The 22,367-nt window shown below is 36.2% G+C and overlaps 2 protein-coding genes across 2 annotated transcripts; both read left to right on the plus strand.

Annotated features, from left to right (window-relative positions):
- The first annotated feature begins 2,370 nt into the window (after positions 1-2,370).
- LOC149089857 (F-box/LRR-repeat protein 6-like) lies at positions 2,371-5,768 on the plus strand. The gene is made up of 2 exons (XM_089234864.1): positions 2,371-3,456; positions 5,712-5,768. Exons 1-2 carry the CDS (start codon positions 2,371-2,373, stop codon positions 5,766-5,768), a joined length of 1,143 nt encoding a protein of 380 aa, XP_089090990.1.
- A 9,077-nt stretch (positions 5,769-14,845) lies between these two features.
- On the plus strand, positions 14,846-22,169 carry bcn92 (LYR motif-containing protein bcn92). The gene is made up of 3 exons (XM_089252363.1): positions 14,846-14,954; positions 16,410-16,530; positions 21,724-22,169. Exons 1-3 carry the CDS (start codon positions 14,872-14,874, stop codon positions 21,808-21,810), a joined length of 291 nt encoding a protein of 96 aa, XP_089108489.1. The 5' UTR covers positions 14,846-14,871; the 3' UTR covers positions 21,811-22,169.
- The last annotated feature ends 198 nt before the right edge of the window (positions 22,170-22,367 follow it).

Below are 22,367 nucleotides of genomic sequence, written 5' to 3' on the forward strand. Positions count from 1 at the left end.
CTGACGTTCCGTATGCACGGGATTAAAAAAGCGTGCGTTGCATTGTACATTCAATTATTATTCGAAAAAAAAAGGTGCTCATCCAACAGCATTCTAAAGATATAAGATGTACTTTCCTTCTTTCAAACCGAGCACAATTTCGGTCTATCGCCTTGGGTAATTTACTACAGATTGAGGTGTACCGGAAGTGTCAGTGTGTGTACCTAACAGTCTGATTGCGTATCTAGTGTTGTGTGTGAATTTTTAGTGCAGCCATCTATATTTCAAATTATGAATGAAGTGTAATGATTGAATATTTGTGCCGTTGTAGGCCTGTTGTTCTCTTTGGGGGAGACTTTTCAACGTGAAAATCGACTCTCATGCGAGGAAAATATCCACTGTAGAAGAATGTTGGCTTGATCCCACCCTTCGAAGTTTGTTGGGACGATCAAGTACCTGAGCGACTGAGTACAGGATTAAAATTAATAAATCGGGATTAAAATGAATTACAAACCCCTTGCGAGGAGACAGTGGTTTATCCACCCACCCCTTCCCGACGTGAGACATCGTTTCGGCTCCCCTAATTCGCACCAGTAAAACAACCACCTCGAGTTTTCAGCGGAATGAAATGCATCAAAAGTCACAGTTTTGTTTGAGTATCATTCCCTGCATGACGGCAATAGTTTGTTTTGCACACAAAACAATTTATCATAAAAAAAATTTTGCAAATATTTCCCCCCCCCTTTTCCCCATTTTTTGCACCCTTTTGATAGCGGCACCCCGTGCGATCTCTAATAAAGCCAACACCCCTCGCAGCGAGAACTATGACTTCACTTTCCAAAATTCATTCCGCCTTGCATCCGTGTGGCCCGTGAGGCCTCACGGGGCACCGCTCTAGGAAGGATGCCGAATCTGAATTGCAAGGACAAAAACAGCTGTGTCAATCAAAAAAACGTGGTCGCGAGCACCAAAAATAGGTCCCTCACGCACGGTCCCACAGGTATAGATTAGAGAGAAATGTATTGAATATAAGGGGCCCCTGTTTATTCAACACATATAATTTACAGAATCATACACAGTAAAATGTGTTATTTATTATAATTCGGTGTATTTCAAAAAATAAATATCTAAAATATACAGAAACCAACAAATTTTGAGGTCATTCCGATTTTACCAATATATCTTTAATTTCTTTACATGTTCTCAAACCGAAACCATTCAGATCCGATTATACAACTTGTGCTGCCATCTATTAAAACAAATTTAAACCATTAACTTACCATCAACTTATCCTCTTTGTTCGTTGTTCATATTTTAATCAATAGATGGCAATACCCATTCCATATTTCAATAAAACATTTTTTTTTGTTTCTTCTCCTTGAGGTTTCATATTTTCAAGGCAGTAGTAGCAGGCATGGCAGCAGTAATAGCTGTATTTTTTTTTTTTTTGGTTCTTAAATTTAAATTAATTAATTTAATTTTTTCAATGGATAAAAACCATTGAAAAAATTAAATTAATTAATTTAAATTTTTAACGGAATAAGGGCCATGATTGAACAAAAAAAAAAAACTCTGATTTCGAATGATGAATGAAATGGAATAAAGAAGACGTATAATTTTGTCCAAAAATTCCGATGAGAAAGTCCCGTAAATTATAGTTTATATGGTCACGTAACTGATGACTGATAGTTTGGTCAGCATATAGCTATAAGATATAAGCTCATGTATAACTAGGCTGACCATATTTCCTCGAGAGAAATACGGGACATTGAGATTCCAAATACGGGAAAATACGGGACATCGCCAATTATCGCCAAAAATGACGCCAAAACCAAGCAAAGTTGCCAAATATTGTTAAAATTACGGTAAAATCACAATGGCGGGAAATGAAACGTTACTGCAAATTGCAGTGGATTAAAATGAATTTCACGAAAAAAACGTTCACCGAGACAAATGTGGGAGATAAATATTCTCATTTATAGTTATAATTATCATAATATAGTTTATTAGTTGAAAAATAATTTCAATCTTTGACTTCAATAAAGAATAAAAATTCAAGTAAGCGTCGTGTAAAATACGGGAAAAACCGGGAAACTTTTGCGAAAAAGTCGGGACGACCAAAAATACAGAAAATACCGGGACTGTCCCGGGAAATACGGGACGTATGGTCACCCTATTTATATTTATAACTAAGATAGAATTGAATGTCTGTAAATATTGTGAAATTGTAGTTTGGCAACGCCAAAAAGTGTGTTTTGGTCAAGCAGATGGGTTTTGATATTTGTAAATTCGCCTTGCGGACGTGCTAACACTGCGTATACAAGACGATAACGAGTCATGTCGCGTAATTTCAGTGCTTAACCAGACATCCATCAGGGAAGTCGTATCGTGATGGCGCGTGTCCTGATCATCCCGCAGTCGCCTTTCGACAGGCTTCCCGAGGAGGTCCTGGTCCACATCTTCTCGTTCTACCTGCAGTCCGAAGGACACAAGAAGTTTCTCCTCAACGTCGCCCCAGTGTGCAAGAAATGGCGCAACCTGGGCTCGATGCCACAACTTTGGAGCTCGATCAGAGGATCCACGTTGAAACTCAACGACCTGGTGAATTTCTGCGAGAAAGGTTTCCTCACGCACACTCGGAGACTAGAGGTCAGCGGCGGTAACGAGTGGCCGATCACCTGGAATATGGACGACGACGCTCAGCTGCTGAATCTGATCCTCAACTGCCACAACCTGAAAGCGATTAGGCTCAGCCGTATCAGGCGCAGTAGGATCCTTCTATCTCTCCTCAGGATAAGGTTTCCTCACCTGACCTCCTTGGAGCTGGACTGCGTATGTGAGAGGTCTTTCGAATATGGGCGCCTCAGGGGCAAGATGCACTCCAATACGTTGACATCTGTGTATAATGCCTGTGGTAACCACTTGAAAACGATATCCCTGGGAAACATAGATATATCCGGTGACGAACACATGCTGAACAGCATCGCTGAATATTGCCCCCACCTGGAAGAATTCTGTTTGAACAGTGTATGCCTGAACGATGTTCACTGTAAGTTCCCTATGATGAAATTCCAACAGGGTTGCCCGAAGTTGCGGGTGATAAAGTTAAATCTTTGCCAGATAATTTACCAAAGTGCTTGTGAAATGGTAGGTTTTGCCTATTTGGAAACCTTCGAGGCATGTAGGTGCTACAAGACTCTCAAGTTGAAGTTGATCCTGGGGAACTCGCAGAACCTGAGGAACTTGAGTCTCAGTTATTGCTCCGGCGTCACGTGCCAAAGCATTCTGGAGATCCCGTCCAGAAAACTCCAGAGACTCTCGCTGTCTAACGTGGCAGCTTGTGATCCTGATTTACATCTAATTGTGTCCAACTGGAAAGGCACTTTGAGGGAACTTCGGCTGATTGATATAAGCTCGGAATCGATCAGGGACTCTCTGATCGCTCTTATGCATCAGAATCCAAAGCCTCTCGTTGAGGTTATCGAGTTGAGATGTCTGTTTTACTCGAATATATGTCATTTTGTTCTTAAAACTGTATTAGAAAAGTGTTCTAGGTTGAAAGAGTTTTCGGTCTGGAAACAAAACATTCGTTGGAAACAAAATATTCAAGGGTATCTTACGGAAGTGAAAAAGGTTATCTTTTTAGGCGAACCAATTTTTTAGATATCGCCCTCCCTTTCCTGTTTTCAGTTATTGCAATTCAAAAACACTTTTTTATAAATTAATTATAAGAGAAAATTCTATTTTTAAAAAAGAAGTTTGATTTATATGAAATGTTTTTATCCCTGTCAAGAGAAATATTCCCATTTATTTTTCCTGATTTCATTCCAGATATTCATAAGTATTTAGTGCAATTAAAATGAAAAATGCTATGTACTGTTAGATGTATTATTTTTACATGATTGGGAATTAATGTATTGGGCTACGCTTCCAAACTTCTTTGTCCCCTTGCCCCAAATATATATTTTTTTTTCCCCCGCAATTTTATGTGCTTTAATTCTAGGCTTTTGTGATTGCGTTGTCAGAATGCATATGAGGAGTTGAAAATCAAAGTGGTTTGAAGTCAGGGCTGGATGAATTCCAAAAAAATTTAGGCGCAAAAAAATTTTTACCCAATGAAAAAGGTACAAATTAATGCTTCTTTTGACTTTTTCAGGACATAGTGACCCTCTTTAATGTTGGCAAATATACTGCTATAAATTCCAAGCATTTTGTGCAGCTCTCAGCTTGCAATTTAGTAACTGCACAAATGAAATTTTAGGTGCCAATCCCATTTTTTAGCCATCCTGGCACCTTGGATTTGTCCGGTTCTTGTCCAAGTCACTGGAGTGCTATTTTTCGTAATGAAGCATTATTTCCTGGAAGTTCCCAAAAAATCAGTTTACCTTGAAATGCTTTTTTGCTTATAAGACATTTCAGAGTCTGCAGCAGGGGGGGTAGCCAACTTGCCTGCACACGCCGGATGAATAGTGACTTGGCCAAATACTGAATATTCAGTTAATGTTTTGGTCGAATACTGAATATTCGGTGGCTGTGAATATCAATTTTCTTAAAATTCATCACAATTATAAATGAAATGTGTGTTATTAATTACAAATAAAATTATTGGTAATTTCAAATGATTGATATTGAATTTTAATAATGTAATTTATTATTTAAATGTAGAAAAATTGGTAATTGAAAGATTTTTCATTGCCATGATACTGACAATCAAATTTAACGATATACTGTATTTTAATATTTACAACACTTGTCACAGTTTTACTTCCGATTAAGATAACTATTGATGCATCATAAAATTTACAACTTATTTTCATATCTTTTCTCTTTAGATGTTCTTTGCCTCTTTCAGTAGCTCAATACGTTTCTTGTCTAAGTAGGCCTACATCCTTCAGTTAGTGAACTTGCGTATATAATTCATACTCACTTTCACCTTATTGCAGTAGGATTCTATTTTCAGTTCAAGGTTTTCCTTATCCTGGACATTCATCATGACATAACCTCTTTCACAAAAATGGGTGCATACCACACAATAAAATATAATCAGTAAATTTCTAATTGATGGGAAAAATTCCAATTAATATAATTTTTTAAATTAGTTTCTTGTGCTTAGACTTATACAGATATTCAGTTGAATGCCTAAGTGTTATTTGGTCAAACTGAATATTCGAATGAATAGTGTCAATTTTTTATATTTTCATCAATTTTATGGGGACAACAGATTTCTAATTTGTCTTTGTTTTGCTAGAGCACGAGTTGCATTCTCAAAACAAAATCTGTCGCTGAAACATTACTGCAGCTTGATCTTGCAACCAAGAAATTCGGATTTTGTTTACTCCTCCCCCCCCCCCCATCAAAGAAAACTATTTGCAACTCAAAAAATAGTGACAACAGTGAACAATATTTTGCAGGAATAGAGTGACCCGTGAAAATGGAATATATGGCCTGTGTGTGTGTTAAAATTCGTGAAGAGGCACGTGCATCTCTCGAAAATAATCTTGATTGTGGCATGCCTTGGAAAAAGGTTGGAAAATCATTTCCCACCTAAGCCACAACTGATCTTTTTTTATTGATGTGTTTATTGCATGTCAAATGCCCTTTAAAAAGAAGGAAATGCAATTAATTAATTTAGGTTGATATATCTTTACTAGGACCATTTCAGTTGGTACACTCCTCGGGTCGTTTTTGAGAAAAACGTTAAAATTGGAGTGGTTTTTTCATTACTTTTCTAGGACTTGATGACCCCTTTCTGTGCTTGTAGATACACTGGTCATGGACAAGTTGACTGATTTGTGAATATATTTTTTATTCGCCATCATCATTGTGGCCCCCAGCTTTCATGTCTATCTCTGCATATAGTGCTGACATAATTTTCTAAATTTTTATGGTGTCGTCAGACCCTGATTTCCTGACTTATAGTCACACATAAAATTTTAGGTACCGATGTGCTTGCCAGTTTTTTAGTCACCATGGTGACCTAGTGCCTGGGATGTCCTCATGTTCAGTGACAGCATTTTACTTTTTGTATTGTATTTTATGGAAGGACTTCACAAGTTCAGTCGTCAGGTCACCTTGGTGACTGAAATATTGATATTAGCACCTTAATTTTTGTAGGGTGTGATTACTTGTTCGGGCAAAAGAAATATGCCTGGCTCCTAAAATATTTAGTTAGTGTCTCAATTTGTCATTCACTGTTGTATGGTAATCTGGCATATGTATAATAGTTGGGTTTTTTCATGTTAAATATTGGTTACTATAGACCCATGATTCTCAAACTTTGGAAGTCTGCGGCCCGGTTATTCTCTTTTGTGTAAGTGAAAGGCCCGATCGTACACAACTAACAAGAAATTAATGAGAAAATTGAAACTGTGAATCACGCTCACGGCCCGGTGTGATCAGTGTTAGGACCCGGTACTGGGCCATGGCCCAGCAGTTGAGAAACTGCTGCAGACATCACACACATACTATTTGCCAGCAGTCTGTAAGTTATGTACTTTTCATTTCAAAAATTGTATATTGTCACACTTTTGTGACATTCTGAAAACTAGATCCAAACTGTAACATAGGCCTACTTTTTTCTAGGTTCTAGCCAATATCTAGCTGCCCAACTTGAATGTACTACCCCTGAGGTGTTTTATTATGTTTTCCTAAGTGTTGTGAAATTGTTTATTCATATCGTGTTTTTTACAAAGTCTTGTATTAATGCATTATTACTGGTCTGTGATGTTTTCATCTCTTTTATGCCTAAATGAATTCATTCATTCATTTTTTTATGTGAAATATAAATACTTAAATAGTGATATTTTCATTTAAATAATTTCTTCACAAAATTCCATCGATTCCAACATTTTATATGAAACAACTGCTGACATAAAGTAATTGCCATAATTATTTTTTTGTCCTAATGAATATTGTTGCTCATTGCTTTCATCTTGAAAATAACGGGTCGAATTCTTTCAAACCCAGTGCGTATTGCCAACAATGATAAAAATTAAGATGTTCAAGATGTATCCTGGTTTGCCATGTATCATATGTAGTACTTGTAATTTGTTGTCAGACGTAAAAAATATCTTTGCAATATTTCATAATCGGAATGAATGTCAGTCACAACTAGGTAGTGCCGAGTGGCATGGTGGTAAGATGCTCGTCTACCATCGTGAAGGTTGTTGTCTGGGTCCCGGGTTCGAACCCAAGGGAGGATATAGATAAGATATTTTCCCTAACGAACTCAAGGTGACCACCGATAGACAGCGCCTTCACTTCCAACCCATCTCACTAATGGCAGTAAATTGCAATATGGCCAGAGTTGGTGTTTGGTGGAGTAGTGGTAGTAGTCACAACTAGGTACAAAAATTTACTCTGTCACCCACAGCAAGCATACTTTTAACCTCTCCCCGTAATTTTGAAGCTGTGAATTTTTGGCTACCAGGGCGATACACCCCCCCCCCTTCCATGGATGGCCCTATCAGCACCATTTCTGAAGTTTTATAATGGGTGAAGGAGGGATGAATTGGCAGAATGTCTATTTTCCTTTTCTTTTTTCATTATTATTTTTTATTTTTTTACAATGGAAATAATTTATACTTCACAACATTTTTCTTTTCTCCTGACCTGATGTTCGTAATTTTTACTTCAAAATGTCTATGTATGAAATTCAGTATTTTTATCTCATAAGAGAGAAGAAAAGAGAAAGGCTTGGTTATTTTAATGCAAGATTTACAGAAAACTGGATAATTTCTACAGATGCTGATTTTGGAAAGAAAAATTCACTTTCCTGCACTGGGAATCAAACCCACTATCTATAGGATAGCATTTCGGACAAGTGTACTACCAATACACAAAAGAAACAGATGGAGTAGTCTTCCTTACATGCTCTAAGGAAGAAATATTCCATCTGCTTCTATAGCATATTAGTAGCATTTATTTGGAATGCTAGGGAATGTGAGTCCAATTCCCCTGAGCAGCAAGTGAATTTTTCTTTCCAAAAATCAGCATCTCTACATAACATCGTTTTTTTATAAATCTTGCATAAGCAAGTGGAGAGTGTATCTGTACATTTTGTACATCTGTATATTTTATGTGACACTTTCCAATCACAACATTGTCCATATTTCCGAAATGGGCTTATGGGGGAGCAATCTATTCCTTTCCCAGTGTCAATGGCTGGGACTGATGTAATTTATATGTATTTCATCATCATTGTTTCCTTCAAAGTCTATCTCTGTTTATAAGCCAAAATTTCACTTTTATGTGATTACATGAAATTTAAATCCATGTTTTCCTTGGCACTTTTGAAAATGCTTCCATTTTTGGCAATCATCTCGATTATTGAAAATTTTCTTTGTAATTTATTTTTATTTTTTAGTTTTATTACATATTTTGGAAAAAAGAAACATATAGATTTTAATGAGTTATGGTATAGATTTTTTCTAATACTGTGGTATCATTTAAACTGATATCTGTAAAAAAAAAAAATTCCCCCTTTCTTATGTTAACATTTCTGTTATATCAAAGAAATTGATTTAGACATTTTGGAGTATTCACACAGGACTGTCATTTCAACTTTTTCTTGGGGGGGGCAAAGAACATATAGGCCCCTACTCAGTGTATGTATAGATATACAGGGGGTTCTGTTAATGGACTGACACACGCAGAGGGTTGTTAGTAGACATCAAGAGGAACAAAAATTGCAATGAAACATGGTGTCACAAATCACGTTTAGAGGGTGAAAATCGTGAAAAAATCATGCAGGTTTCGACGTCACGCTGGAACGACAAAAAGTACAGTAGTAACTACAAAAAGATTTATTTGATTAATTACCATGAGATTTGTTGGAAGTGGCGACTGCTGACGATTCCTAGATACGCTCGAAGATACCTGGTATGCTTTGGATGTCTGCTGCAGTGGCGACAATGTAATACATTGTCCGCAATGCGTGATCTTACCCCAATACATGCGTTTCACGACGCTGCTTCATCAGAAATGGTGCGCGAACCCACAAACGCATTCAGCGATCAACTGACATCCACCTTTCTTTTCCTCTGGACCCTGAGCTCGCAAGCGGTTTTTTGCGATTTTCACCATTTTTCGCGATTTATATACCATTTCTAGTGTACTTTCTAACACCGGGGGGGGGGGGTGATTGCTCTCCGACCCAAAAATGACAGGGCTTGGAGTATTTAATTTTTTATAATTGTTGTACCAACATATACGAAACAAATTTTCTGCAGTGTAAACGTGATAAAAATTTGTTTACTCGAATAGCCCTACTCAAGATATTCATAAATATTAATATTATCGAAACATTTTGATGTACAGGATATAAAAGTACTTTGTTAGTGATTTTTTAAGTATGAGTGTGTAATCCTCCAATACAACTGAATGGACTTTTGAACTTCCTTTGGAAAGGGAGAATTCTATAGGGAGAAAAAATTCCCTGAGGTTATTAGTCTTAGGGCAAAGTTTTTGTCACCAATTTGTTTCTGCCATGTGCTAGTTTTGTTCTTCTTAGTACTACAAGCCAACTTTAAAAAGATTCAAAAATAGTGTAAGATGGCAAATGAGAATTGCATGAAGCACTATTGCAAAAATGGTCCTTTAGACCACTTTTTACATTAAAAAAAATTGTTTTATGTCATGTGACATGCATATGTAAGTCATTCTCGTTCTTCGAGGAGTATACATTTTATCAAGGTTGTAGTCAAATGTGTCAACTAACATTTGTACCAGAGTTGAAATTATCTAAACACTAGCAAATATGTGTATAGTTTCATAGAGGAGCTGAAACAAAATTTTTTGGTACGAGAGAAACTGTAAAATAAAATGTATATGAGGAAACATAGTTATAAAATGTAATAAATAACCAAAATTTTTTATAATTGGCTAATGTCAATCTTCTGTGTCTTCATCTGAGTTTATGAACTGAATAAGATATTTCTGTTTTCACTAATCTACTAATCCACAAGGGTGAAGCTGACAGAACTCTAGCCCGAAGACCTGCTATGATTTTTTCTTCATTTTCTTGTCTTCCGTTCTATAAATTTACTACAATGAGGCTAATGAAAAATCGGATGAGGACCTGCTAAAGATCCTAGTCTGTGTGCCCAGCTGCAGTATGTGGGGGTGGCAGTGCTTGGGCCCAAGACAAATCTTATTAATTTTGTTTTTTGACAGTATAAATTGACTATTGACAAAATATCTCAGCCTAGTGGCTCGGCTTGAGGATGTGGGAGGGATCATGCTCATGCTGTCAGATTTCATCAATGAAATGCTTGGTGATAGGGTTTTATGGACAGTGAGGCATGTCTGTGTCATCGAAATAAATTAATCTTTTTGAATGGTAATGAAAAACACCACAAAATTAATCTTTTTGAATGGTAATGAAAAAACACCACTTCTCAGAGAGGTCACTGAAGAAATTTAAGAGAGTATACATATTTGTACATACATATATATATATATATATGTTTTATCTACACGAAAAAATCTGCAAGGTAATTTTTTTTTTCTGCAATTCCCTGTTTTTTCTGTATTTCTCATCGTCTCTATGTGTGTCTAACACAGATTTTCAAATACAGTATACCTGTTATGAACAATTCAGTTTACAAACAATGAAAAATGATTCGGCTTACGAGCTAGTCTTCATTTATGAACACACAAAAGGGACTGCTACTAAACCACACATGCACTTCCACTATATTCCTTTGCGAACTTCTAACGAATTGGTGCGTGTCCGTGTTGTGAACCTAACGTGAAGGTTTTTTTCTGTGTAATGCTTGTTATAGTACTGCTATATATTTTTTTGAACTATGAATGAAGTGTAATGATTGAAGATTTGTAGGACCACAAAAAGAATTTAAGGTATCCGACTACGTTCGAGAGCACTTTTCTATAAAATGGTTGAGAAGTGAACTTTGATAACATTTTTTGATTGAAAGTGTCTTGAAATGATGGAAACAGTAACAAATTTAGGTCTCCCTATGTTATTTTCTATGAAAAATTCATTTTTATGTCAAATTTTAGGCAAAATTCACATAATATTCGAAACATGATTGCAAAAAATTTTTTGAATGAAATGTTTTGTGATTTTCACAGTGCATTTAGCTAGTGATATTACAGGTTATGAACCAAAATCTAAAGTATTGTGTGATATGCTCATAAGTTACACTCAAATACGTTAATGTACATGTGAATTTTTCGAAATTTCATCCAATATTTCGTCTATAAAACACAGTAATTCAAAAAGTATATGTGATAGACCTTAGATTTTGGTTCATAACCTCAACAATATATAATACAATATCATATTAAAATTTCGTAATGATACAGTGAGTTGATTTTCAGAAATCATGTCACAAACTCAAGTAAAATGTCAAAAATATCATTTTCTGTAAAACGCGTTTAAAGTTTTCATTCTTAAATTACTTGAGGTAGGGGAATGTTTGAAGTACTAAAATCCACCACTTTTGTACATCACACCTTGTTTCATTTCAGCGGTACGATTTTTATTCTTTCGAGCACCTCGAAGTTTTTTTCTAGCCATTTTCGTGGAAGGCAGTGAATGTCGTTTGGACTCTCTGATACGTTCAAAGTCAAAATCAATGAATTTTTCTGCTGTAAAAGAGCATTTGCTTATATTCAACTTATCCATAACTTGGCAAAGTCCTCTAAAACCATCATTGAATTTAATTACAGCAACATATGCTCCTAACTGAAGGGTTTGTAACTCAACAAACACATTTTTTGGTATTATCATCCAAATGACGTTATTGAAACTCTCATTTGCATTTTGAGTTAAGCCATGTAAGCATTTACTCAATAGTTTTTTACTACAAAGTTTCAAATATGTAGGCTTTATAATATTTACAATGTTCTCTGGAAGACCATTTCCACTTTGCGTGAACTTTTTTCCTAAAGAAAGAGCCTTTTGGTACTTGCACCAGCTTTTTGGGCCTTTCGGACACTGTCCATGCATCGGCTTCTTTCTGGATGAACAGCAGTGAGCGAATGCTGCAATAGTTGCACTTTGCATCTTTTGAAAATTTCCTGCATTACTTCTGATGGCGATGCCATAATAGTTCTGCAATTTATTTATGAAATCATCTGTGAGTTTGCCTTTTCCACCGAGACCTTTTGTGGTGGCCTTCAGTTTACGTAAATGAGAACCAACTCTTTTCTGTATGTGACCAATACATTCAAACTTTTCTACTGAATTTTGACCATAAATATGCTTTACATTTTCGTAAGCTTTTGAGTCACCATCTCCAAAGTACTGATTGTAGTGCAATCCCCTGAGATGTTCAGAACGCTCGAATATTCTATACGTCCCAACTACTTCCATGTTGCCAGATGATCCTTTATGATTTGAACAAATATGCTCATGTTTTCTAGAGTTAGGATTCTTACAAATTCTGCAAAACTGTGACATGATTTCCACGTCCAAAATTTTACCAGTTTTGACAGATATAACGCTTACTATCCCATTCAATGACGAATAGCCCCGCCGCTGCCACGTTCCATCAACAGACACACCACAATCTTTGACATCATTTGTCGTCGCTGTTTCGCAATGACTTATCTCTGCTGCTGCATTCTTCATGGAATTAATGGCCACTTTTGTTACTGCATTGCAGAATCTTTTTCTCTTGATATCTGAATGCTCGTTTTGAAAGGAACGAAGGTAAATTCAATGTGGAACATAAAACCTTTGCTGCTGACAAGCCTTTTCCAATTAGTCTGAGACCGTATATAAAGCGTGTATTTATCTCATTATTTTTGTTTTGCTTTGGTGTGCTTGAAAAACCTTTTGAAAATTGGCAGGTTTTACAGGAAATAGAAAAATTTGAGTTGAGACCAAACCTGGAATCTTCTATAAGAGACAGATTATTGGACAAGCATGTTGGACACAATAGCACAGAAATGACCGATAGCAACACTTCAATGTCAATAATTCTAAACCCTTGCAACTTTTCAGCATTCACATTTTTTGGAAATTCACAAACATTTTTAAGTTTTGAAGCACTAGCAGTTTCCACTCCGGTTTCCAAAGGCACACTTGGAGAAGTTTTTTTTCTTGCTGTTGACGAGCTCGAGCTGTACTGATTTCCAGCAAATTTACGCTTTAGAACACGAGTTCTGGCTCTTGCCATCGCCAAAAAACACGAATAAAGCTTTTAAATAATATAAATAAATTAAAAAAACGTGAAAAATGTAAGATATTGCTATAAAGAATGAGCAGATTCCCGTATAATGTGGTCACGAAAAATGTAAACAAAGATGTAAACAACCAGTTCAAGTTGGTAAAGTGTTGCCAGCTGCTAAAAAATATTTGTAGTGAAATATTTATTCTCTTCAGAAGAATAAAATAAATAACTCTAAAATTAATTTTGCTGGTTTTGATCAAAATAGACTGAAAACAATAGGTAAAACTCTGGATTTATAGCACTTCCGGTCCTTTAAATACCCACTTCCGGTTGTTAAAAGGACACACATCACTACACAAAAGTGGGCGTAACTCCAGTTCTAAGCGTCATATAAACAAAACAAGACCTGTTTTGAAATCGCAAAGAATGGGACTTTCATAAAAGACTTGAAAAGAAAAATCGATATTTTCTTCAAAAATGACGTTTTCAACGTAGTCGGATACCTTAATCTTGAGGGAAGAATATTTCGGAAAAATCTGGGGTCACATGGCTTTTTTTCTTTCTTTTTTTAATTTGATAGAAGAGTTGGTTGATGAATTTGATTTCATCTGAATAATGTTCTCGCCCCCAAATATGACTCATTATCCACTCTGATCCTGGATCAGCAGGTCATTTCAAAAGCTCTACATCGGGAATTTTTCCAAACAACTATTCTACAATAATTTTTCGAAGGCATCGAACACTCTCGATGCCTTCTCAAAACATCATTTTAATATTCCGAATTGCATATCGCAAACTGCGTGTTGCATTTGCTATCATTGCCACTCTCGATGACGTTTCAAAACATTATTTTAACACTGCGAATTGCATATCATAAATCGCATATTGCATTGACAAAGCTTAGCAGCAAATATTTTAGAGAACTACAAATTTGCCTTGGGGGATATTGTGGCTTCGACACTAGATGATACAGTCGAATCCCGTTATAACGAATTCCAAGAGACAGGGAACGGAATTTCGATATAACGGAATTCCGGGTTTTCACGTTGTTCCTATGTAAACTTATGTGGGGGGATTTAATGAAAAATTTTCGTTAAAACGAGATTTTCGCTATAACAGCATTCGTTAAACGGGAATCGACGACTGTATTATTGAAACCAGACATGCCCAAGCATCGACATGCCCATTATTTCGTCTCTTTCATACTGCGGTCATATTTTTCTGTAACTATGTATTTCAATGATTTTCATCAGCCACTCATTATGCACTGGCAGGGGCGTAGCCAGAAATTTCTTTCGGAGGGGGACCAAAGTGACAGAACAATGGATTTGGCCATCTTTTTCCCTTTTTTCGGTCATTTTCTCACATTTCGGGGAGGCCCTCCTCGCTACGCCCTTGTGCACTGGAGCTGCTGCAGAAATTCGCACTAGAAAACTTCGGGGTGCCAAGAACGGATTAATTCATTTTACGTTGATTCTCATCGAAAAATTTGTTTCGGTTTGCGAACAATCGGGCTTACGAACGGACTTTAGGAACGTATTAAGTCGTAAACCGAGTTTCGGTATATAAAAATTTAGTATATATCTATATAAAAAATTTATTTTATTTAAAAAATACATTATTCAAAACCTATTTTGGAAAAGAAAAGCACAACATCGATTTTCAGAAAGCATCTCAAAAAAAAACTTTAATTTTGAAAAAATTTATGTCAACTGGTGTGGCAACGAGAAGAATGTAAACAATCGGGAGCATGGCGGCGCGCAGGCTTGAAAATCTAAGGCTGTATAAACAACTCTTGATTGAAGCTAGGAAGTTTCCCAGTTACATATATCGGTATAATTTCCTTTGTAAAGTATTAAGAAATCTTTAAAGTTATTAAAAATTAAAAAGCTAATTGCTCTAATTATTTAGTGCTATTATGAATAGTATTTAATTACTTTCCTTTTGACTGGTTGATCAGTATAAGTAGATTGGAAATTGTGACTAAAATACCCAAAATCAAGATTTCTTGTTCAAATCCTAAAGTGTTTATTTGTATAGTCAGTTCAATTTAATTCATCCGAAAGCTTTGGGTAAATTTGAATCAAATGTGTTATATAATTATGACGGAAGTATCAAGTATTGAGAATGACTGTTGTAGACATGAGTCCATACCCCCCAAAGAGCAATATATATTGGGGCCCCGAAAATTCATATTTTCCCGAACTTATGAGGAACAACCTTGTCTAAACTAGCTGTATTGAAGATGTCACTCTCAACTCTTCTTGCCAAGTCATGACAACTGGATATACAGTGGGCACTGGTGGATACGGTTAGAGACTCCCATTGCGAGGACTCAGGTTTGACTCTACTGTTGCCACAGTGGTGGTGGGCTGAAGTTGGTTTTCTGTGGTTCCCACGAGGTGCGAATGTGACCTTATCTCTTCATTAAGAAGTCTTGCCACAGAGAGAGTTTAAACCAATCATTAAAATCAACGAGTTTTACTGTGGCAAAGAGGAAAAATCATGTTATCCCTTGGACAAACAATCTTAGTTATGTCCCTGCTTTAGCGCATGCAAAGTTTTTTCCAGTAACAAATATAACAAAAACCATGCCACAGCGAACGGCTGTTCAGCGCATTCCCACCACATGACATGACCAGAGATTCATTCCGCCTTACACCTTTCACCCGGTAATGTTGATAGACTTGTCCGAGCTGTTACTGCATCTATTTTTCATTGTTTTCATTCAGTTGGGAATTTTGCCTGTTATTGTGGTTGAACGTATTTATTATGAGTCTCTAGGAGTATTTTAAATAAAATGTGCTTCAGTCACGTTCCATGGTTTTTTTTTTATTAGGTTGGATATAGCTAACCAGTTTTCAGTTGCCCCCCCCCCCCTTTTTAAAAGTTTGGGATACAGTTTGACTATATATCATTTTTGTCGCACCACTGTCATTTTCTGCACACAAGGGCTAATTAGACCGGGACCTACAATTTATTGCAGATTCCGAACGGCAGGCTTGTTTCTTATACTCATCGAGAGGTTGGTACGCTAACCCCTTGATAGGGGCCCCCTGCGGTAGCAATTTTTTGCTGCGGTCAAGTCGCCGTTTTTGTTGTATCCCTGTGTCAGGAAAGTTTTCTGACAGGGACGAACCAGGTATCGAACTCGCAACACCTCTAAACATCCTTTGGTACTTTAGGCGAGTATCTTATCGACCGGGCTACCGCGCCCCTTTGACTATATATTGTCTTTCAAGCATAATATGGATAATTTTTTCTTTTTTCTTTTTTTTTTTGCCCCAGTGCATATGCAAATCGAAGAATTCGTGATGGCTTCAGAGAGCATAAAAGTGAAACAGATCCAGAGAAAGTGAGTGATCTAATCTTGTACGCAAAAGAGAACTTGGAGATAATGAAAAGACAGGTAGAAAATTTCTTCATTTTTACTTATCAAAACCTATAAAAATTACTGTGTGCAGCAATGTTTTTTAATTGGCACTTTAAGGATCCTTTGGTCAAACAAGGAACCGAGGTCCCCATGATGCCATTGTATAGTAGAGGTTAAAGATGGTGGTGATATGGAATGCACTTTGCATACTCCTTTTTTGTACAACACTGATGCACAGTGGAACTTTGGTCAACAAGCTTAATTTGTTCTGTGAATGTGCTTTTTATTTGAATCGTTCGTATATAGAATCAAACTGCGCAATAGGACATAATGGAAGCTTTGATAATTCATTCACATAAATATCACTAATAAAATTTTTTTTGATGAATTAAATTTTATTAGTGGCATTTAATTAATATTGAAACAATATCATGAATGATACAATACAATTAATATCATAATAAAAAATACGATAATGCCATAAATACAGTAAACCCTTTATATAACAGACACCCAAGGGACCAAAAATTTTGTCTACTAACACAGTGTCCATTAATGGGAAGGTACAATATACTTTACAACGGAACCTCATTTATACGACTTTCATATTTATACAACATTTGGCTTCGGTTGCAATTGGTTTATGTACATTTTAATGTTAAAATGCTTTTGTGTTGCTGTGAAAGTGATATGCAGTGGTTAATCACATCATCTCAATAAAGAAAGTTAGAATAAATTTCACTTTATTTGTACTGTGATTATCATAATTCCCAAATTAAGTTGGAAACTGGTAAATATAGAAAAATTTATAATCTTACCCGCCATGAAGCATGCACTACACATATTTTGTAATAAAAATTAAATGAAATTAAGATAAGTGAAGAAGTTAAAGAGAGACACTCATAACAACATTATCAGTCTTCCAATGTAAGCTTTCTTCACAGATATCAACAAACAAAACCAACACACACTGCCATTCAAATTCACCATCCTGAACCACAGTTATGTTCAGTTAATTAAGTAATTAATTGACAATTTATCATTTTTACCAACATAAGCTTGGGATTAAACATAATCCCAAGTAGTTGAATATGACAAGTTCTCGATTTACGACCAAGATTTAATATATTAGAGTTTCGAAAAAAATTAGAGTATGCTTGATTTTACTGTCCGTTATAAAGCGTGTCCACTAATGGGTAGTGAAATGCATCAAAGTCCTATTCCATGGGACCAGGGATCAGAAAAGTGTCTGTTAACTGAGGTTCCACTGTAAACGTGCAATGCAATAATGTTTACAAATGAGCTTACTCTGAATGATGAGAGAGGAGGACTACCATTTAGGACAATTTGCGGACTCACTGTTGTCTGCAAGTTATTCTTTTTGTGTGACTTTGGAAAAGAACCTTTCCAGTGACACTTGATTTTGTCTCTTTTTTTAGGATTTCTCTGAAATGGGAAATCACTGTCGCTACAACTTTATTTGTGTGATTCTTTTGCACAGATTCCCACATTCTTAACATCTCTGTAATCGCATTCGCAGTGAGGACCTCCTCATTTCTCTCTTCTCCACAGACGATTTTTCTGCCCATAAGCTCTTGCTGTTGTGGAGATCCATCAATTTGTCTGTGGTTAACTCTTGGTCATGTTTCTCCACTAGTTTTCGAATGTCGTTCTCATTCACCTCCAGTTCCATGATTCTTCTCGATGACACAGTTGGTTCAAAATCTTGTTCAATAATACCCAAGCGCCAGTCTTCTCCAAGCGCAATTTAAAAAAAAAATTTAAGTGCAAATACACTTGGTTACAATGTTACATCTAGTTTCGTATCATGAACGATCACTCTGGCACGTGTTCATTTTTCACGTAAGACATGTTTACTGGATACTGTTGGAGAAAATATCACTTGTACAATTCTACATGTAATGGCAAAAGCTAATACCGTTGACTCAGTTGTGATAAAGGGGAACTAAATAAACATTATGCTAATTTATTTATTTATTTATTTTAATTTTATTTTTATTTTTTTTGTTGGCTCATTATATGAATTATCGCTCACTAACCAAATCAAAGTTTTTGTTACAAACTTTTGCTCGTTAACCAAAGTTCTACTACATAGGTATAAATATTTTTTTTATCTCTTCCAGTGTACCGAAGTTCCTTTATTTCTGCAGTTATAGATGTTATATGTGTGTTTTTGTGTAGCACTAATGCATTTATGTTGTCAGTGTAGTGCTTATTTTGTATTATACTGGCACTGCCAACAGGCTTTAATATTGAAGACAATGGTGAATATAAAATTTATTAAAGTGGCAGATGCATCAATTTTCATGTTAAGTAAGTATTTTAAGTGTTTAAGGTGTGCCTGCTCTCTGCAGAGATGCATGATGAACAAAATTAATTGAAAATCATGTATGCAATTATTAGCTCCTAAAGCCAAATACTTGAACTATTGCATAGCTGTGTGCCAAGTCCCCTGGAGTTTCTGAGGCTCCAAAATTTTTTCTCCATCTCCTGGACTCCCCAAAATTTATATCTCCCGAATTTTAAATGTGATTATAAAAAATCCCTGCTTTTGAGGGGGGAAAAAATTTTCCTTGGTGTTTAATCCCTGAAATGACATCACAAAAATGGCGTAAATTATCGCTATTGCATGAAATCACAAAACAAAATGCATTTTCTTATGGAAAAGACAAAATTTGCCAAACCTCAGCACCAATGCGGCTTTTCAATATTTGAAATGGGTGAGATGACTTGTATATGCTTTTACCATATGTCCTGTTTTGGGCCCAATAGGGATGTTTTTGTTGGTGTGAGTTAGTGAGAAAGTAGTAATGAGACAGGTAATTTAATCTACTGGTTGGCGATGATTGGTGATGTGATGCTAAAATCAACAATGACTTGCACGATGTCATGTTTTTGCAAAGGGGAAAATTCCCTAGTTTTACTTTTGTTAATGAAAAATCCCTATATTGTTTTCTAAAGAACCCTTTCATATCTTTTTTATGTGCATGATTTGTATCTACTCAAAAACCTCTCTAATTGTTATTCTCGAAGGTTGGCAGTTATGGTATTACCTTGCAGAGCAAGTATCTTAAACCTGCTCATAAACACCTCCATGTTCATTGAAGTACACATACACTACACCTCACTGAAGCACCCAAGAGTGCTTGATGCTTATGACTCATTTCAGGCTTTTAGGTCTTGATCTCCAGTTAAACTATCTCATTTCTCTCTCTCAATGTGAATTAGTTCAAAAGCATACATTGAAGTGAAAAAACCATTTTCATCCAGCCAGTATTTATCAAGCCTTTGCCCTAATGATGTAAGTCTATCGCATAGGCGGAGATCAGGCCCGTTACCAGAAATTTCATTTGGAGGAGAGGAACCAAGTGAGAGAACAATGGATTTGCCATCTTTTTCCTCCCATTTCGGGGGATCAGACCCTTAAGTCCCCCCACTTGCTATGGCCTTGGTGGAGCTGATGATGTATTTACACATATATGTAACTATCTAGATCAGCCAGCTCATCATTGGGGCTGGAGCAACATTGCTCCCCATCAGGGCCATCTATCTTCACTCATGGTTAATCATACTGCAGGGCACATGCGACTCATACCTATTCCTCTGCAGAATTTCTAACGAATTAATACATGTTGAGAAAGAATTGTGTATATGAGCATAGTCCTAACATATTTATGTTGTCAGAATTATGCATGTTTGTGTTCTAATGGTGCTGCCATCTGTCTTCCATGCATTGAGTTGGAGATGGTAAATGCTGGAATTTTCATGTTGCTTAAGTATATTGAATGTCTGCCTGCTCTCTGTGGGAATGGGAGATCAGCTTGCAAACCTGCCAACTCTCCGAATTTTCAACCCTTTCCCCTGCTCTGCGGATTTTGGCAGAAAATTAGATTTTCCATGAGCTTTCACGTTATTGTGATGTCAATTACTACCGTCACCGTTAGGGAAAACACTCATAGGAGGCAGCTGTGGTCATTTCCGTCAAGCAGCCGTAAAAAAAGTATTGGTGATCGCATTTAAGCAACTGGCAAAGACATGACTTTGTTTACTTAGCATTTATCGGCAATCATTTATCAGGGGGATAACCTTGGTTGCCGAAATTCCTGTATAATCATTATTGTATTCCATTAACAGCCATGCTGTAAACACAATAAGTTTTTTTCGTCAGCAGCTTTGTATTTTGAGGTTTTTTAACTGTTTCCTCTGATTAAATATGTCGTCTGAAAGAAAATATAAAACTCCTTTTAAGAGTTTGTATACCCAAGATTATCAATCACTGATGTAAGTAAAGGAAACACTTATGTTTTATGAACGGTATGTAGATGTGATTTCTCTGTTCTACATGAAAAGACTGACATTGAATTATATTTGGGTCAGGGACAATGTAGAACGTGCCTGGGGGGGGGGGGTTGGAACTTTTCCTTAATAGATGGAATTTTTTTTTTTTGTAAGTTTTTGTGAATTTTTTTTTTGATTTGGTCTATGAGTGGTGGTGGTGGGGGGGGGGGTTACCCCCTCTCAGGAGAATCTCCGGATTCCAAAAGTTGGCATGTCTGAGCTTGCATTTACACCTCGAAGTAGGGAAATCAATTTTAACCGACCACTACTGTGCCACCAACAGGGGTCTAACCTCTTGATGCGAGTCCAGCACGATGCCCACGTGATTACACAGAGACCGATGATCTACTGGTGCTCTATCATCGAAGCGGGAGCCTGATCATTATGTGTGTACCCCTCATTCATCTACTAGTCCAAACATTTCTTGAAGGTATAACAATATATTCTCAAGTTTGTCGGGAAACAATAAATGAATATGCCCCTTTTTTCCTTTCTTTCTTTCTTTCTTTTTTTTTTGTCTACTCGTGCACAAACTGGTTACAGCCACATCATCGCAGTTTTCCAATATTCAAAATTCGTGAGGCTTGGATAGACTCTCTTTGATACATTAGCAACCTGAAATGGATTCTTGTAAGTAGCTGTTTCATTTGGTTGTCTCGTAAATCATTATATGGTAGCTCAGCAAAACACAGACTGGTCAGAATGGTTTATCTGCCCATTAATATATTAAGACAATACTTATTTCAAATTATCTCTCACAATTTCAGATAATATCAAAATCAATCAAGGTGGCAAAATCCTAGATCAATGTAAGTAAAGGTTAAAAAAAATCTACAATATTATTGAACTGAAATTTGAATTTTTTTTCAGGTTGTCATAGGCCAGTTGTATCGTAGTCCAGACACAGTGATTGAGGGGTTGCACAAAGAAGCTAAACAAACGCTGCAGAGTGGATAAAGTTGAGATGTGGAACTAGTAATGAACGCTTATTAAGTATAGTGAGGTAATGACCGTTTTATAAGTTGCATTGTTGCAGCAATGTTTCAGCAAGTGCAATTTTAGTTTCCTGTCAACTTTTCCATTCGACACAATGGACTTTTGGGCACAAACAAATGTGGCTGCGCTCCAAAGAGCACTGCTTTGTCTTCCACTGGGAGCCCCCACACACACACAGCAATTAAAATGTGTTTGCTTTCTATCTTAAATTATGTTATGTACTCATCTCTGATGTTTGGTAGTTCAGATGACATGAAACTTTTTTTTTTCTTCAAGTTTGCAAAGTTTTTTGATTAAATTCATTCCATATTATTGATATACATGCTTGTCATTTTCAAATTTTGTTTTTTGATATAGGGTGTCTCTTTGTTAGGGACACTGAGTATTTTTCAATTAACTTAAATATGAATGAAGGTAACAGTCAAAAATGTTTTAGCTCTCAATTACAGAACTAACTAACATACATCAATGCAGTAGTTTTTACATGTATATCACAAACATAAAATTTCAGCGAGAGT

The sequence above is a fragment of the Pholcus phalangioides genome, unplaced genomic scaffold (genome assembly GCF_987345545.1).
Source record: "Pholcus phalangioides strain wild (caught in Gottingen) unplaced genomic scaffold, Ppha-v1.0 ptg000001l_1, whole genome shotgun sequence".
Classification (NCBI taxonomy): Eukaryota; Metazoa; Arthropoda; class Arachnida; order Araneae; family Pholcidae; genus Pholcus; species Pholcus phalangioides.

What these genes read in the sequence shown, in the direction of transcription:
- LOC149089857 (XM_089234864.1), top strand. Translation starts at nt 2,371, where the DNA reads ATGGCGCGTGTCCTGATCATCCCGCAGTCGCCTTTCGACAGGCTTCCC. An exon ending in ATCCAAAGCCTCTCGTTGAG is followed by an intron (nt 3,457 to 5,711) that starts GTTATCGAGTTG and finishes TTACTTTTCTAG; the next exon opens with GACTTGATGACCCCTTTCTG.
- bcn92 (XM_089252363.1), top strand. Translation starts at nt 14,872, where the DNA reads ATGGCGGCGCGCAGGCTTGAAAATCTAAGGCTGTATAAACAACTCTTG. An exon ending in TTTCCCAGTTACATATATCG is followed by an intron (nt 14,955 to 16,409) that starts GTATAATTTCCT and finishes TTTTTGCCCCAG; the next exon opens with TGCATATGCAAATCGAAGAA. An exon ending in TGGAGATAATGAAAAGACAG is followed by an intron (nt 16,531 to 21,723) that starts GTAGAAAATTTC and finishes ATTTTTTTTCAG; the next exon opens with GTTGTCATAGGCCAGTTGTA.